The following is an 18038-nucleotide window of genomic DNA, read 5'->3' on the forward strand; positions in this document are numbered from 1 at the left end:
CTCATAAACAGCATAAGCGTTAATTATAGAGTATTAAGAAGATCAAGAATACTACCTGGGAATGGGCGGCAAGCGTTGCTGCGAGTTCCGCAGCTCACGCTATTTTCCAGTGGAATCCCATAGAAAAATGCAAATATGTCCCCACTCAAATTATACATCCACTGAGGTTTGTTAATTAAAATATAACGCTACATATGGGCGGATTAGAACCCTAAGGCTCTTATACACGGGGCGAATTAGTTACTACTTGACCACCCAGTCAGACTCTTTTTACTTGACAATAGCACACAAGTGAGATGAAGTTATCAAATTTATTATGTGAAATATTTATTTTAAAGCTTGAATTGACCATCAAGAATGACTATTTATCAAAACAAACAGTTTAAAACAAGCTTTTACTAGCGCTCATCGTTACTGTATGACTTCAACCACCGTGTATAATCTGTAGAATCTCGCGAGATTCACGAAAGAGGGATCCCTTTTAGACACGACCCTCGTGACGACACCGGGACACGCCCACCTGGTCCCGGAAGTACAGCGGTCTCGCGGGATTGTTTTGATGTCATCAAAAGCAAGTTGTGGCTTTGCTGGTTCGCGCCTTATGTAGTGTAACTAAGTTTTAAACCCCATTGTAATCAGGATTTTTCGGTGTCGCCTCGTTTTATTTCGGCGGTAGACTTCGAGAAATTGACGTAACGATAATAACTCAAGAAAGAAGCGCATATCCTCGAAGAAGAATCAGCCTATAATGAAGAGACCAACATTGTTAGCCTTACATCATCTGACAAGCTGAATTTAGTTATCAGCCATTAAACATTAATTATGGATTGTACAGCTCTTGAACTTGATGCTGTTAAATTTGCCAAATCAGCTGTACTGCACGACCAGCAGGGAAAATACAATGAAGCTGTTTTCTACTACAAGGTAAACTGTATCAAAGTCTGTGGCTGAATGCTCTGCTTCTTAATGACAGCTGAGATAATCTTGTATTTTGTTTACCTTCCTTAAAAAATAAAAAAAACTTTATTAAACTATATGAGTTTTGTATTTGGCATTAAAACTTGCCATAAAAAGAAATCCACTTTCATATATTTTGTCATATTTTGTGTCTTTGGTTCTTATTAGGAGGCTGCCCAAGCTCTCATCTATGCAGGTATGGCTGGATCCAAAATAGAGAATATTCAAGACAAGGTGAACGAGTACCTGGACAGAGTACAGACTCTACACAGCGCTGGTCAGTGTATGTCACCAAATAATAGTTGTGATCATCAGGAAGCTGTTTTCATCTTTTGATTCTCTGTATCAAGATTCACACTTTGAGTTTAGACCAGTTGTCATTAAGTTGATTCACAAGGGCTGAATTTTGTCCACCATTCTTCTTTTATGTGGTCAGCAAAAGTGAATCCTCCTCCTCTCTGTTGTAGAAGGAAGAAGTGAGAAATTACATGCATATTTTCCACAGCCCAACCTTTAGAAATGCTCGCATAGATCAGACCATATTAATCTTCTTCCTCATTCTTTTGTATAGTGCAATTTGACAGCCAAGACAACAACAGCCATTTTTTCTTCTGTGGCCCATATAGATTAAAGTTCATGGTCGTTGTTTACTCACCCTCTTGTCGTTTGAAACTCATAGGACTTTACTATCTTCCGTGGAACACAAAAGGAGATGTTATGCAAAAAGTTAGCCTCACTATTCACTTTGATTGCATCTTTTTTCATACAATGACTGTGAATAGTTTCTGAGGCTATCATTCTGCCTAACATCTCCTTTTGTTTTCCAATGAAGAAAGAAAGTTATACGGTTTTGCAACATGAGGATGAGTAAATGATGGCAGAATTTTCCTTTTTAGGTGAACTATCCATTTAAGATTCTGTTGATAACTGGATATCCATTCTGTAAGCCTACCTATCAGCTCACTGATTGACTTCCCTGTGATCAGTTCAAGCACAGAGCAGTGACCCGCTGAAGAGCAAGCATCAGTTGGATCTGGAGAGGGCGTACTTCCTGGTGACACAGGCTTTTGAGGAGGATGAGAAGGAAAATACTGATGAGGCCATTCAGCTTTACACTCAGGCTGTAGAGTTGTGCATTCAAACGGTGGGTCTTTACATAAAGTTGTACGTAAGAACTTTATATAACCACATAACTATATAACTATAAAAGTAATTGCATTATATACACTATACTGTATTAACAGCAGTTCTTCTGACATAATAGTTGTCAGTCCTTGTAACATGTGGTGGTGTTGTGCTAGTTTATTGTTCTGGTTTCAAATCTCTGACTGACAATTATGTGGGCTCCTCTGGTAATCAGAAACAGAGCCACAACTGTAAACTTTGAACTCTTTCTCTCTCCATCACAGTCCAGTGAGACGTCAGATCAAGCACTACAGGGCAAACTGAAACAGCTTGCTCGCCAGGCACTGGACAGGTGTGTCACTCTTTAATATACTAATGTTGCAGGAAGCAGGCCTAAATTAAACAGTCTTAAAAAGATAGTTCACCCCAAAATAAAAATTCTCTCATCATTTACTCACCCTCATGCCATCCCAGACTTTCTTCTGCAGAACACAACTGAAGATTTGGTATAAGACTATCTCAGCTCTGTAGGTCCATACAGTGCAAGTAATGGTGGCCAGAAATTTGAAGGTCCAAAAAGCATACAAAGGCAGCATAAAAGTAATCCATAAAACCCAGTGATTAAATCCATATCTTCAGAAGCTGTATGATAAGTGTGGGTGAGAAACAGATCAATATTTAAATCCTTTTTTACTATAAATCTTCAATTTCACTTTCAGATCGTAAAATCACATGTGACGCCTGTTTAGTTTCACTTTCTTGTCTGACTTAAATATTTATCTGTTTCTTACCTACACCTATCATATTGCTTCTGAAGATATGGATTTACCACTGGAGTTGTATGGATTACTTTTATGCTGCTTATTTCTGGTCATCATTCACTTGCATTGAAAGGACTTACAGAGCTGAGACATTTTTCTAAAAATCTTCATTTTGTTCTGCAGAAGAAATAAAGTCATACACCTCTGGCATGACATGAGGATAAGTAAATGATTAGAGAATTTTAATTTTTGGGTGAACTATCCCTTTAAGGTGAAGTGTTTAGTATTCAATGTAAAAAAATATTTTTATCCCATTTTAATGTGTTTAAAAGGATATTTCACTCAAAAAGGAACGTTTTGAAAAATAATTTGCTCACCCTCTTTTTGTTCCAAACATGTATCACTCTGTGGAACACAAAAGGAGATGTTAGGCAGAACGACAGCCTCAGTTACCATTCACTTTCATTATACTGAAAAGGATGCAGTAAAAGTGAATGGTGACTGAGACTGCCATACTACGTAGAATGGTAGTCAAACAATTAGTCAATCTTCTCTGCCTTCTCATCATCAGTATGATGCACATTTTACCCATTATCCTCTTTTATTACTTTACTTTTCCTCTCTCAGGGCAGAGGGACTAAAAGACTCCCTTAGTAAATCTGCGAACCATGACAAGCCCATTTCATCCACACCCAAAGCTCAGGTGAGGCAGTTCCTGCCGCTAGGCCCAGACTTTTCCCTTCATGACAGAGCTCAGCCGGTCCGAGTGGTGCAGTCCTGTGAGCCACAGGGGCAACGCTACATGCCGGAGGAAATAGAGGTGCTGAGGTAGGCTTAGAGAAGTGATGCTTTCCACAGGTGTAAAGGAGGCATCTATAGTTCACCCTAAAATTTAAATCTGACATAATTTACTCACCCTCATGTTGTTGAAACCTGTTTGACTTTCTTCCATGGAACACAAAAGGAGATGTTTGACATAATGTTAAGGAGAACAGTCTCAGTCACCATTCGCTTTCATTGCATCTTTTTCCATGTAATGAAAGTGAATGGTGACTGTGACGATGAGGAGTGCGTTGCCGGGCCGTGATGGTGCATGGCCAGTGCTGAATCAGCTGATCAGTGGGAGAGCGAGATAAAGGGGAGCCGGAGGCGCCAGTTCAAGAGAGAGAGAGATGCACACGGCCGCGTTGCATGTGTGTCTGTGTGTCCTTATGTTTATTTTATGTTGAGTTTCTTATTAAACTTTATGTTGACTGTTCAGCTGGTTCCCTACTCCCCATTGCCCATCCTTATACTGTTAAACAGATGGGCAAGGAGGAGGTGGGAACCGGCTGAACAGTAAACATAAAATTTTAATGTCAAACTTAACTTAAAACAAAACAAACAAACACAGACACACATGCAACGCAGCCACGTGCGTCTCTCTCTCTCGAACTGAAGCCTCCGGCTCCCCTTTATCTCGCTCTCCCGCTGATCAGCTGATTCAGCGCCAGCCGTGCACCATCACGGCCAAACCACGCCCTCCTCCTCGTCACAGTGACTAAGACTAACATTCTGCCTTACATTTCCTTTTGTGTTCATAGAAGAAAGTGAATCATATGGGTTTGGAACAATAAGGGTGAGTAAACAATGACAGAATTTAAATTTTTGGGTGAACTATCCCTTTAAATGAAACCTCTCACAGTTACATTTAGAAAGAAAAAATCTGTAAAATCAACATGATATATTTGCAAAAAGCAATTTGGTTGGTTTACTGAAATATAGATTTTTCCCCCCATGGTTAATCAATTCTAACCTTTTTGTGTTTAAAAGGAAAACCTCCAAGATAAATGGAATTGAATATGTTCCATTCATGAGTGTAGACCTGAGGGAACGTTTCGCTTTCCCTGTTCCGTTCTCGTGAGTTTTTTTTGTGTTTTTTTTGTTTTTTTCTATTTAAACATATGCAGCTTTTGATTGTAAACTTCAGCTGCTGTATTTTGCTTTGACATATTTGATAACAGTTCTCCCAAAACACTCTTTGTTTGACATGGTGATGTATATACAAAGGGACAAATGTGGAAAACTGGCTCTGTCGCCAAAGCAGAAAGCCATATTCTCACGCTGGGTTCGGCCTGATGACATCTGCAATAACCCCACCATGATCTTCACTGTGTCCAGCTTCAGCATCAAGCAGGTCAAATTTTAAGTATCTCTGTAGTCTACTGTATTTCTCTAAAACTTGTGGGAATTGGTTAAAACTGAAGTGTGTAAATTCTGTGCCACTAGTGTCACCAAATGGAATTGCATAATGATTGTTTTCAAACAATGGTTTGAATTTGTTCCCATACCACCCCCTCCCCCATCTCCCATTGTTTGGAAACAGATAGTCCCTCCTCAAACACATGGCAATGTTTGAGCCAATATTGCTGTGTTGGGTTAGTCGGGATACTTAAACAGTAAATAAAATAAACATGATCCAAAAGCGATACATACCAACAGCTGCAATAAAAGAAAGTATTTAACATAAATAAATCACAGACAAAGGTCTGACTTTACCAGTGAAAATATTGCCTATTGTTTAGAGCAATTTTGAGTTCTGTTTTGCCAGACAGAAAGTTCTGTGTTACTTATAGCTTATGTAAATGTTCTTGTTTGTTCATGTTTGCAGACGGTTGTGTCAGACTGTTCCTTTGTTGCCTCACTGGCCATCAGTGCAGCTTATGAAAGACGCTACAACAAAAAGTTAATCACAAGGTACGGCGGGTGTGCCAGGTTTACTCTACCAGTTTGAATCATGTTTTAAACTAACCCTTGGATTATCTAGCCACCTGCTGGGTTCCTCATCAATGAATCAGGTTATGATTGTTTAATATCTGGCATCATGTGTCCCAGGGCAAAAATTTTATCAATTCCTGAAGCAGTATGTTGCAGATGATTTAAAGCTGCTGTATTGTTTATTAGGGGTGAGTAAAAATATAGATTTTCAGATGCATCGCCGTCTTCATTTGAACAATCTCGATATCAATTCTTAAATCCCAAGATCGATCTTTTACTCTATGCGCAACCCTCCACTACAATGAGATAAAATCACTCGCATTTGCAACCAGATTTAACGCTATATGCGACTTAAATTTATATATATTTGGCAACTGACTGGTAAATGTTTCACTCACCAGTAATTGGGTAGTTTAGTCGTGAAGTGTTCAGCAGCGAGATCCTTTCACTGCATGTTGAGAATAAAAGTTGTTCCATGTCATGCGTTCAAAGACCAGATCCATGCGACCCATTTGTGATTGAATAATGTCTCTTTTAATACCCTTTCTGTTCTCTACAGTCAGTTGTTGATCAAAAACAACAAAAATAAACATTCAATTCTAATCGTGCATGGCAAAGCCATTCAAGTCGTCTCTCATTAACAGGCGCTCATTTACAGACGCTTTTTACAGAAATGCCGGTTTTGTTAAAGAGACAGTACCGCTTTTAGCACGCGTTCAACAAATCAATGTAAATACTTGTAAATTGTAAAATTATGCAATTAAACTACAAACGTGTAACAAAAAATTAATATATAAAATGAAGTATCTTATTTCTTGATTGAATACATGGATTTGTTCATTTTTAAAAAGCCATAATGTGATCAAAATGATATATATATATATATATAATATATCATATATCATATATCATATATCATATATATACACACAAGTAAAATATATATTTTCATAATGTACCTAGTTAGAAGGTCCTCTGTATAATTAACACCATTAGCTGGAGAGAATTTCATTCATATGTAAGCAAAAGGGAAATTATAACTGATATATACACATATGAATCAATATCGAATCGAAATTGGAATCGAATTGAATTGAGAGCTTGTGAATCAAAATCAGGAAGTCTGTATCAATACCCAGCTCTATGTTAATAAACGTCTACACTTACAAGGCATAAACATGGAAAAAAAATATGTTTTAAAAATGATATATGGCAATATAAATTAGACAACTGGCAATTATATATTTTTCTAATTACTATACCACTATACCACCAACGGTGCGGGATGGGTTTTGCACCAAAATGTAATACTTAGAGTTAAGAGTTTGTTCATGTTTTGAAAGCACCACTAATTAGCTATAATAGTATCAGTAAAAATTGTAATAAGAACAATAGAAGTTAATGGGAGGTCCCTACATTATATAATAACAAACATGTGTATGTGTTTGTATGTAGTATCATCTACCCACAAAACAGGAAAGGAGAGCCAGAATATAACCCCTGTGGGAAGTACATGGTCAAGCTACACATTAACGGTGTTCCAAGGAAGGTAAACAACCTCTCTAAGCTCCGCCTTCTCAAATATCCAGCCTTTCATCTCTTGCCTTTATCATAGTTTGCAGATCAACAGGTTTTCCAGACTGTATTGTTATAGTTTAGGTGTGTGTGTTTCTGTCAGGTAATCATCGATGATTTCCTCCCGGTGGATCGGAACGGCGAGCTACTTTGCTCCTACTCAAGTAATCGCAATGAACTTTGGGTATCACTTATTGAGAAGGCTTACATGAAGGTCATGGGAGGATATGACTTTCCTGGCTCCAACTCTGTAAGTGGCACCTCAAGCCAGTTGTGCATGGTGCTTTATTATGCATAATGCTATTCTTCCTTTATAGAGTCATAGTGTTCATCGACCACCATTTGTTTTTCAATTGCAGAATATTGACTTGCACGCCCTCACTGGCTGGATCCCAGAACGTATCGCTATGCACTCAGACAATCAGTCTTTTAACAAAGATGACTCTTTCCGCATGCTTTTCCAGAGGTAAGCACACATTCAAAGTGCACACAGTTCTCTCGTAAAGATTTCTGACCACTGTATGGTCAAATTAAGCGTTAGATTCTCCTGCTATGTTTATGTGGCCTTTGACAATTTGCCTGCCTTAATTTTGGTCATTAATAGTCTGTATGTATGTTTGTAATGCATTGTCACAGGTTTCACCGAGGAGATGTTCTCATCACCACAGCAACAGGGGTCATGACTGAGGAGGAGGGGGAAAGGTGGGGCTTAGTGCCCACACATGCATACGCTGTCCTAGACATCAGGGAATACAAGGTATCATTCACGACCCCCTTACATTTCACACGATGTAGTTCAGTTATTTCACAATAATTGAAGCTTGCACATGTACTGCATGCTGATGGGAACTCATTGTCATTCACTGCTGTAAAGTCTACCTTTAAAAGCGGGCCAGTTTCTTGTGTTTGATCTAAAGCCACTATGGCCATTAAGCAACAGTCTCAAGGCCTGTTCACACCAAATCCGGTACGATTTTGCGAGATGAACCTCTAACGGAAGGTCTGTTCACACAGAGTCCGTTAAAACATGAAATGAAAACTATTTCACTCCTGTACAGTAGGCAGTGCTGTTTGCTTTTCTGCAAACATTTATACCAGTCTCCTCCCCTCACCTTCAGCTGTTAGAGATTAATATAATGAACACTGTTAAAGCAATTATTTACCTAATTCGGCATAACTGTTTCATAATGTTATTTCCATGGTGTTTGCATTTTGAGGAGTAAATAATATGTTTTTTTTTTTTATGTGAATGAGATGAGGAAAGAGCACTGTTGCATAAATACATGTCCTATATATATTTGTACATGTATTTATCTATGAGTATATTTCAAACGGACTCCAGAACCCAACTTCTCTTTTTATAATTCCTGGATAACATAACACAAAGTACAGTGATATAAATACATGTGGAATAGTGTACATTGAGAATAACAGTGTAGGATTAAATATAATGCATATATAAAAAATAGTGCGGTCAGTCAATTTATTTTTTTTATTGCGATTAATCACATAATTTTTTGTAGTTAATTGTGATTAATCGCAGATTTTGAAAGTACTGAAATTTGACACCATATATACTTCAAAATGCATTTATTTCCATCTTAGGGAAGAAAACAAAACAAAATGTAACAATATACATTTTATATTACATTATTATATTAACATTTTCCAAACAAAGCCATCCACTGTACAAAGATAAAATTGCACTAAACATAACACATTTCCCAAATTCTAAGTGGGAGTTTGATTAATTGAACTAGTCCCCACGTAGGTTATATTCATTGCAATGGGCATTAAATCTTTTAAACTCATCCTCCACAATATTAATCTGCCGATAGACTGTAGCTATTCGCTTTCCTACAGCAATCTTGAAGCCGCATTCATGATTTGTGTTAGGGCGTCAACGCCAGCGGTGCTTTGAACTCCACGTGAAGAGTGCTTGCAGATAAAAAACATCTCATTCTGCATTTTCGTGATAGTTAAGACTTGGCGTGCATCTGTGGTAATTAAGATGTGCCTTACATAGGCTGAAACATACTTCATTTCTATCACAATTCCCGTCTGGCTTGTTTTGAACATCAAATAGCATTAAGAGGTCCTTTCTCCATCATTTTATCACGTAGCACTGTTTTGTGTGTGTGTGTGTGTGTGTGTGTGTGTGTGTGTGTGTGTGTGCGTGTGTGCGCGCAGAGATTCTTTTATTTATCAAGATAACAACCTCCGCGGCTCTATCATAGGAGAGAGTGTAACGGACCGCAATGTTATGCTATTTTATGCCAAGCTTGTAGGCTCTTTTGGTAAAAGGGCTCTGTTCTGTGTGTGTTTGTGGTGTGTGCGTCAGTGTAATGACTCCGGGTGGACACATTACAAAGGTTCCGCCCTTCCCAACATGTGTTTAAGTTGTATTAACGGTAAATGGGTTAATCGCGATTAAGAAAAATTAACGTGTTAAGCTTTTTAAATTAATCACATGCATTAACCTGTTTATTCTGGTAGCTCTAATTAAAAATAATATATAAGAAAATACTGGCTCACTGCTTTTTCTTTATATTACATTCTTATATTATCCTTGCCATACAATATGGTTCGGCAATTCGTTTGTCTAAAACATTGCATGTAACATGTTTGCAGTACAAAGGGTTCATGAACTGCAACTGTTTATTTTTAAGTATATAATTTTCGGGTGTATATCCGCTGCATGCCCAATGCAGGTTTTTGCCAGTTGATTAGCGTTACCAACACTTTGGACTGAGCAGCAGCAGCGACTGACAAAAATCACTTATCTCATTGGTCAGTCAGTTTTCATCGCAGTCCGAAGAAGAAAAAAATCAGAAAACTCTTAGGATTGTCAGAGGACAATTCGTCAGACTCGGTATGAATAGCGGCATCAGAATCCATTGTTACCATACAAAAGCTCATTTGGAACAAACATTCGTACCGAAAAAACAGGTTTGGCGTGAACAGACCTTTATGTTGTGTTCTGGTCATTTTGACCCAGATGATTTATTTTTTTATTTTTTACTTAATCTAACTGGGATAACATTCCTTGACTTTTCCATTGACACACATGGTATCTGAAAACACACACAAAAAATGGACCATTTTCTTTTCTTTTTTTTTTTTTTTCCTTTTTCTCCCAATTTGGAATGGCCAATTCCCAATGTGCTTTTAAGTCCTCATGGTCACGTAGTGATTCGCCTCAGTCCGGGTGGCGGAGGACGAATCCCAGTTGCCTCCGCGTCTGAGATCGTCAACCCGCGCATCTTATCACATGGCTTGTTGAGCGCGTTGCCACGTAGATATAGCACGTGTGGAGGCTTCACGCCACCCACCGCAGCATCCACGCTCAACTCACCACGCGCCCCACCGAGAACAAACCACATTATAGCGAGCACGAGGAGGTTACCCCATGTGACTTTACCCTCCCTAGCAACTGGGCCAGTTTGGTTGCTTAGGAGACCTTGCTGGAATCACTCAGCTCGCCCTGGGATTCGAACTAGTGAACTCCAGGGGTGGTAGCCAGCGTCTTTACCACTGAGCTACCCCCAATGGACCATTTTCTTTACATTTTATTGGCTTTATTTCACTTTGTTACACCTGTTGTGTTCCTGGTCAAGACCATTGGAAATTAATGGATTAAACTTTTTTTTAAAATCGGGATAGTCTGCTGTAAATTACGATATGTCACTGGTAATGTTATATGTATGTTTCAGGAAGTAACAGAAAAAAGTGACAGAAACACACTCCTGTTTGTTATATTTATGTTTCAGTGGGAATTCCATACACTAATACTCACTGCAGTTTGAGCAAATTTGTTTCACTCAGAGGCCAATGTATTTTACTAATTGAGACCTTTCCAACGATATACAGTTGTGGCCCCCTTGGTAAATATGAGCAAAGAAGGCTGTGAAAAAAAAATCTGCATTGTTTATCCTTTTGATTTATTCATTCAAAAAAAATCACAAAATTCTAACCTTTAATTGAAGTAAAACAATTGAAGCAGGGGAAAAAATCTCATTATTAAACAAATATTTTTCTCCAAAATGCATTGGCCATAATTATTGGCACCCTTTTATTCAATACTTTTTGCAACCTCCCTTTGCCAAGATAACAGCTCTGAGTCTTCTCTTATAATGCCTAATGAGGTTGGAGAACACCTGGCAAGGGATCCGAGACCATTCCTCCATACATAGTCTCTACAGATCCTTCAAATTCAGAGATCCATGTTGGTGGACTCTCCTTTTCAGTTCATCTCACAAATGTTCTATGGGGTTCAGGTCAGGGGACTGGGATTGCCATGGCAGAGCCTTGATTTTGTGGTCAGTGAACCATTTTTGTGTTAATTTTGATGTTTGTTTTTGATCATTGTCCTGCTTGAAGATCCCAAGGACCCATTGTAAGCTTTCTGGGAGAGGCAGCCAGGTTTTGATTTTTTTATCTGTTGGTATTTGATGGAGTCCATGATGACATGTATCCGAACAAGATGTCCAGGACCTCTGGCAGAAAAACAGCCCACAACATTAAAGATCCAGCACCACATTTAACCGTGGGCATTGGGTACTTCTTCATCTCTGTATGCACCAAACCCATCTCTGGTGTTTGCTGCCAAAAAGCTCTTTTTTTTGTTTCATCTGACCATAGAACCCGGTCGCATTTGAAGTTCCAGTAGTGTCTGGCAAACTGAAGATGCTTGAGTTTGTTGTTGGATGAGAGCAGAGGCTTTTTTTCTTGAAACCCTCCCAAACAACTTGTGGTGATGTAGTTGATGTCTGATGTATTTTTTGAGACTTTCTGACCCTAAGACCAAACTAATTTCTGCAATTCTCCTGCTGTGATACTTGGAGATTGTTTGGCCACTTGAACCATCCTCCTCACCGTGCGTGACAATATAGACACACGTCCTTTTCCAGGCAGATTCTTAAGATCTCCAGTTGATTGGAACTTGTTAATTATTGCCCTGATGGTGGAAATGGGCATTTTCAATGCTTTGGCTATTTTCTTATAGCCACTTCCCATTTTGTGAAGCTCAAAAACCTTTTGCCGCACATCAGAGCTACGTATATTCTTTAGTCTAACCCACTGTGATTGATGATTAAGGGAATTTGGCTTGTATGTTACCTATTTATATTTATACCCCTGTGAAACAAGAAGTCATGGCTGAACAATTTCATGTTCCTAGTCACCTAGGTGCACTAAAAAAAAATGAAAATATGAATAGGAATATACTTTAGATGTGGTTTCAATAATTGTTGCCATGTTTTGGAGAAAATTTGTTATTTAATAATGAGATATTTCCCTTATTTTAATTGTTTTACTTCAATTAAAGGTTAGATTTTTGTGAATTTTTTAAATAAAGATCAAAAGGATAAACAATCCAGATTATTGTTCACAGCCTTCTTTGCTCATATTTACCAAGGGTGCCAATATTGTTTGGCCACAACTGTATAACACATGGCAGTCTCATCTTTTTTATGTTTAAACTGACTCTGAATATATTTGTTGTGATAACAAAACAGTTCTAATTTGTCAGCAAATTAAAAAGCATTATTTAAGAATTGGTTGGATCAGCTATATGCATTTTAAAGTCCAAATCCTAAGCTTCCCCATACTTCGTAAGCTTTCAACTCCTTGTTCTCTTAGGGTAAACGCTTCCTTCAGTTGAAGAACCCGTGGAGTCATCTAAGATGGAAAGGTCGCTATAGTGAACGTGATGAAAAGAACTGGACACCAGATCTTCTCAAATACCTAAATTTTGACCCTAAGACAGCGCAGAAGTTTGATAATGGTAAGCAAATGCTAAACTCCAAATAACACAAGACAAATTGGCATACAAGAAGAAAAGTGCTTATTCACCTGTTTGTTTTTCTTAAAGGGGTATTTTGGATCATCTGGGAAGACCTGTGCCAGTATTATGATGTCATCTACCTGAGCTGGAATCCAGCTCTGTTCAAAGAATCCTCATGTATACACAGGTCCGTCTCATAGTTATTTCATCATATCGTATGTAGTATCTATTTTTATCTCTCTATTATGCCTGATGATCTTCTCATCAGATAATAAGAAATTGGACATGTGTTATGGTTTGCTATTGCAGTAGCTGGGATGGAAAACAAGGACCAGCAAAGGATGTCTACAGCTTGGCCAGTAACCCTCAGTACAAACTGGAGGTGAATTGTCCCCAAGGGGGTGCGGCCGTATGGGTGCTTCTCACAAGACATATCACTGACAAGGTATGGCAGCAGTTAAGTGTTGGGCAATTTTTACAGTGCACTACAATCGGATTGAGGGTACTTGCTCAAGAGTTTTTAATGACCACTGTAGATAAATAACAATGAAAATTGAGTTGAATAATGAGTTCGTTTTCTCATTCACTCTCAAGGATGACTTTGCCCAAAACCAGGAGTTTATTACTTTAGTCGTTTACAAGACCGATGGAAAGAAAGTGTATTATCCAGGTAAATAACCACAAATGCTGGTGTGTCTTTGAGGCATTATAGTTGTCAAATTACATGAACTGTTTTTGACTTCATTGTATTTCATTATTTACATTTGTTTGCTTTTTGTTTGTTTGTAGCTGAACCTCCTCCCTTCATTGATGGCATCAGGATCAACAGCCCTCACTACCTGACCAAAATCAAACTGACCAGTCCTGGAACTTACACTTTTACACTGGTGGTCTCTCAGTATGAAAAACAAAACACCATCAACTACACATTAAGGGTAAGATTACAATCAGTGTTTGTGTCGTAACAAGTGAGGGCATGTGTATATGTCTCATCCTGGTATATTTTAGATTTTTATCTTCATAATGTTGCTTATAAATACTTGTGTATGAATAATCCTTTAATCTTATTATTAATTGTTGTCCTATGAATATACCTTTTCAAGGTCTACTCAGTGTGCAAGTTTAATTTCTCCAAAATCCCAACACCCTTCACCCACACCAAAAGAGTGAGTCCACATTGGTACTCTTACATTGTTATGTGGTTATTACATTGTTATTGCTGGTTATTGCATTGTAATTGGTGGTTATTACATCGTATTTGGCAAATATTTCTAGAGAGATCAACATCTCACTCTTTTCTATATTCCTATGTGTAGATAAATGGCCAGTGGAAAGGGGCCAGTGCCGGGGGTTGTGGAAATTATAGAGATACCTACAAGAACAACCCCATTTACCAGTTTAACTTGGAGAAATCAGGCCCTCTGCTCATTGAACTTCGTGGCTCCAGGTCAGACTAGATAGTTATTTACTCAACACCACCAGAGGGCACATTTCACTAATGTTCCATCACTGTTTAACATTTCAAAAGGTTGTTTCTCGTTCTGCAAAAAGTCTCACCAGGGTTTTCATATGCAGCATTCATATACTATTTATTCCTGCAACACTCCCTACCCCAAAACTTAGCCTTATAGCAGCAAATGCAATTCACCATCTAGTTAAGCACGTGTGTAGTATAACATTTCAATTTTCTTAGTATATAAAGGGTATATAAATCACATATTGTATTGTTTCAGTAGGATTCTTGTATGCAGTATACATAGTTAACAAAGTCAGCCAGTGTCAAGGGAAATTAACCCCTCTAAGTAAATACAATCATTATTAAACAGTACTTCAATGCCAGCAATATAGTATAATATATTTATTATAGATTGTATGGATATTAAATTGGCTTTAACATATAATCCTTCTGGTTTTGTGCCTAAAGTACGTGATAATAAATGCATACCCTTTGACAATTGGACATTATTATGATTTGAGCGGGATCACTCGCGCTACTCAATCATTTTTGACCCAGTTAAAACCCTAATGAAGAAAGAAATCTCTACAGAACGGGATGACTACCAAACAAGTCATGAAAATGAAGAGGAGCTCGTTGTTAAAACAGGTGCGATATCTGTGGTGTGGGTTCACAAAAACCGACAATTTGCGGATTACATTTAGATTTTCTGTCTAAATGTAATCTGCAAATTGTTTTGCACGATGACGATAATCACTCGTAAAACAAGCAATCTGTTTTAGCACCTCAGAATGAAGCACACAAAAGAATATTATGAAAGCCAAAAGATGCACTCTGCGTTAATTCGGTCAAAAATCTGCAAGAAATGTTTATTTCTATTGGATTTTTTTTTTTACTTTTTTAAGGCATTACTTGATGTATTTTGCTGGTTAAGACCACAGAATACCCAAAAACTTTTCTTTTAGCAAATTGAATTGTTTGGTGTCATACGATTTGACAAGGCGTAGGATAGGATTCCCCTTCACACCAGGAATGACACGGACAGGGCCATCCTGTGTAACAACTCCATCTTTGAAGAAACACCTCCACACATTAAGATCCCTTCTGTATCTCTCTTTCTGCTGTAGAGTGTGGGAGTGTATTCTCTGTGATGAGAGGATGTCTGATGCAGTGTGTTGTCTGTGAATATGAATGAGTTTGGCTTTGTCTCTGCAGGCAGTACAGCGTGGGCTTTGAGGTGGTGACCGTATCTACAGCTGGGGATTCTGGATCCTCAGGCTCTCAAAAGAGAGGCAGTGGAGATTACCGGTAAAGCAAATACATTGTGTGTGATAAAGAAAACCAGAGATGACAGAAGCTGACCCTAAAGCAGAGCTCAACACTAATAACATGGCTGTAGCTGCATAAATTGTTCATCATAATGACTTTTATTTAAAGATGAAAGTCTTTTTACAATGTATACCCTATACAAAAGTTTAAGGTATTGTATGATGTCATTTAACAAAATTTTTTCTGCCCTCAGATGTGGTTTCTGTTACATGGAGTTGGAGCACCTCCCAGCCGGCATTTACAATGTCATCCCCACCACCTTCCTGCCTAAACAGGAAGGCCCGTTCTTCCTGGACATCAGCAGTGTCACCCCACTTCGGGTATCTCAGCTGCAATAAGGACACAATCATGATGAAAAAGTGTATATCAGCGGCCCACCAGTTCATTCTGCAGTTAAAAGATGCCCTTACTGATCTCTCCTCACGACATGGATGTTTGTTTACCAAAACAAATGCGCACCACACACAAATGGTACCTGCCATAGTGCTATGTGCCATATTTGTCATGTTTGCGTGCGATAGATAGCGAATGACTGCTCTGACTCCTGTGCTGTTGTTGTGCCGTGCTTGGAGGAAGTGTGTTCAATCAGTCAAAAACACATTTCTCCCAGACCTGCGGTTTAAAGTTGCAATCAGAGAGGATGGTGTAAGTACACTAGACCTGAAAAAACTGTATTTTACTCAGGAGACTGCAATACAACGGGGACTTTACATTGTTGTATATAAATGATGTCTACTGCTTGAGTAGCAAATGACGAGGGTTCTGCGTAGTACACAGATCTCTGTGTCACCTTACTAAGGGCTCTTCCTCTGGTCTGTCATTGATGTCTAGGTAGAATGAATATCAGAGGGCTTCTCTCTTCAATGGTCAGAATTAGTTTGCTTTTACACACATCCATCTGGTGCACCCATAAACATGTTGGTCAAATTATTTTCAGCTATTTAAAAAACAAATCCCATTATGTGTACAAAATTAAAGCCCAGTTTGTTTCAGTCACTATTTACCAGCACAGTACTGTATGTTTACAGATGATAATGAACTGGATGTTCACACATTGTAAATGGACATGGATTGTTGAGGATCTTCCTATTTGGGATTGTGCAAATGCTTGAAGTTCTTCCTTTTCACATGCTTTTTGGTTTTCATTCATCTGCTCAAATGTATTTATTTGCTGAGATTAAAATATATGTATATGTATTACCAGGCATTCTCACAGATTATCTTTTAAAGCCATTTGTTGTCCCATTTTCCCTCCAAAATGACCTATTCTGTAGTCACAGGGCTAAGCAGCAGTTATACTGAAAATTCACACATTATAATTTTTTATTCTGAAAATATGATGGCATAATGAGAAATGGGTAGTAAACAAGATTTGACAATAATGTGGCAAGCTATATAGCTCTTATGCATTGTAAAGTGACATCATGACTTAAGTGTCCACTATTAATCTTTAAAGTGTTCTTTTTAAATCAAATTTCAATTTCTGAATCTGAACAGACTCATTGTCATATGTTGTTTTTAATTCCATCAAATCACCATGTAATAAAAAGAGAAAGAAGTGAAAAGAGAAGGGTGATCTGAGAACTTAACGGAATATTCCGGGTTCAGTACAAGTTATCCATAAATGTTAAAATACTGACTGTTTCAAAAGTATAGCTACAAGTCTTATAAGCATGTTAACATGATTCCTAACCTTTTCTGTGTAAAGTTACACTGGCGGCCAAAAGTTTGTACTTTTATTCACCAAAGTGGCATTCAACTGATCATAATGTATAGTCAAGACATTAATAATGTAAAAAATTAAACTATTTCAAAGAGTTCTCACCAAAAAATCCTCCACGTGCAGCAATGAAAGCTTTGCAGATCCTTGGCATTCTAGCTGTCAGTTTGTCCAGATACTCAGGTGACATTTCACCCCACACTTCCTGTAGCACTTGCCATAGATGCGGCTGTCTTGTCAGGCACTTCTCACACACCTGACAGTCTAGCTGATCCCACAAAAGCTCAATGGGGTTAAGATCCATAACACTCTTTTCCAATTATCTGTTGACTAATGTCTGTGTTTCTTTGCCCACTCTAACCTTTTCTTTTTGTTTTTCTATTTCAAAAGTGGCTTTTTCTTTGCAATTCTTCCCATAAGGCCTGCACTCCTGAGTCTTCTCTTAACTGCTGTACATGAAACTGGTGTTGAATGGGTAGAATTCAATGAAGCCGTCAGCTGAGGACACATGAGGCATCTATTTCTCAAACTAGAGACTCTGATGTACTTCTTGTTTAGTTATACATCTGGCCT

The 18038-nt window shown here is 38.2% G+C and overlaps 1 protein-coding gene across 2 annotated transcripts; it reads left to right on the top strand.

The window, feature by feature from the left end:
- Positions 1–533: 533 nt before the first annotated feature.
- On the top strand, positions 534–16945 carry LOC127453987 (calpain-7-like). 2 transcript variants are annotated; one of them, XM_051720862.1, is made up of 21 exons: positions 534–924; positions 1126–1240; positions 1944–2101; positions 2367–2434; positions 3471–3671; positions 4656–4742; positions 4893–5019; positions 5494–5579; positions 7056–7149; positions 7279–7425; positions 7535–7641; positions 7812–7932; positions 12816–12960; positions 13048–13147; positions 13270–13405; positions 13555–13630; positions 13750–13895; positions 14064–14126; positions 14277–14407; positions 15632–15724; positions 15939–16945. In XM_051720862.1, exons 1-21 carry the CDS (start codon positions 823–825, stop codon positions 16081–16083), a joined length of 2448 nt encoding a protein of 815 aa, XP_051576822.1. In that variant the 5' UTR covers positions 534–822; the 3' UTR covers positions 16084–16945. The 2 variants fall into 2 exon arrangements, with proteins under 2 accessions (XP_051576822.1, XP_051576823.1); XM_051720863.1 differs by having other exon boundaries at positions 1126–1234.
- The last annotated feature ends 1093 nt before the right edge of the window (positions 16946–18038 follow it).

This window comes from Myxocyprinus asiaticus, chromosome 16 (assembly GCF_019703515.2).
Source record: "Myxocyprinus asiaticus isolate MX2 ecotype Aquarium Trade chromosome 16, UBuf_Myxa_2, whole genome shotgun sequence".
Lineage (NCBI taxonomy): Eukaryota > Metazoa > Chordata > Actinopteri > Cypriniformes > Catostomidae > Myxocyprinus > Myxocyprinus asiaticus.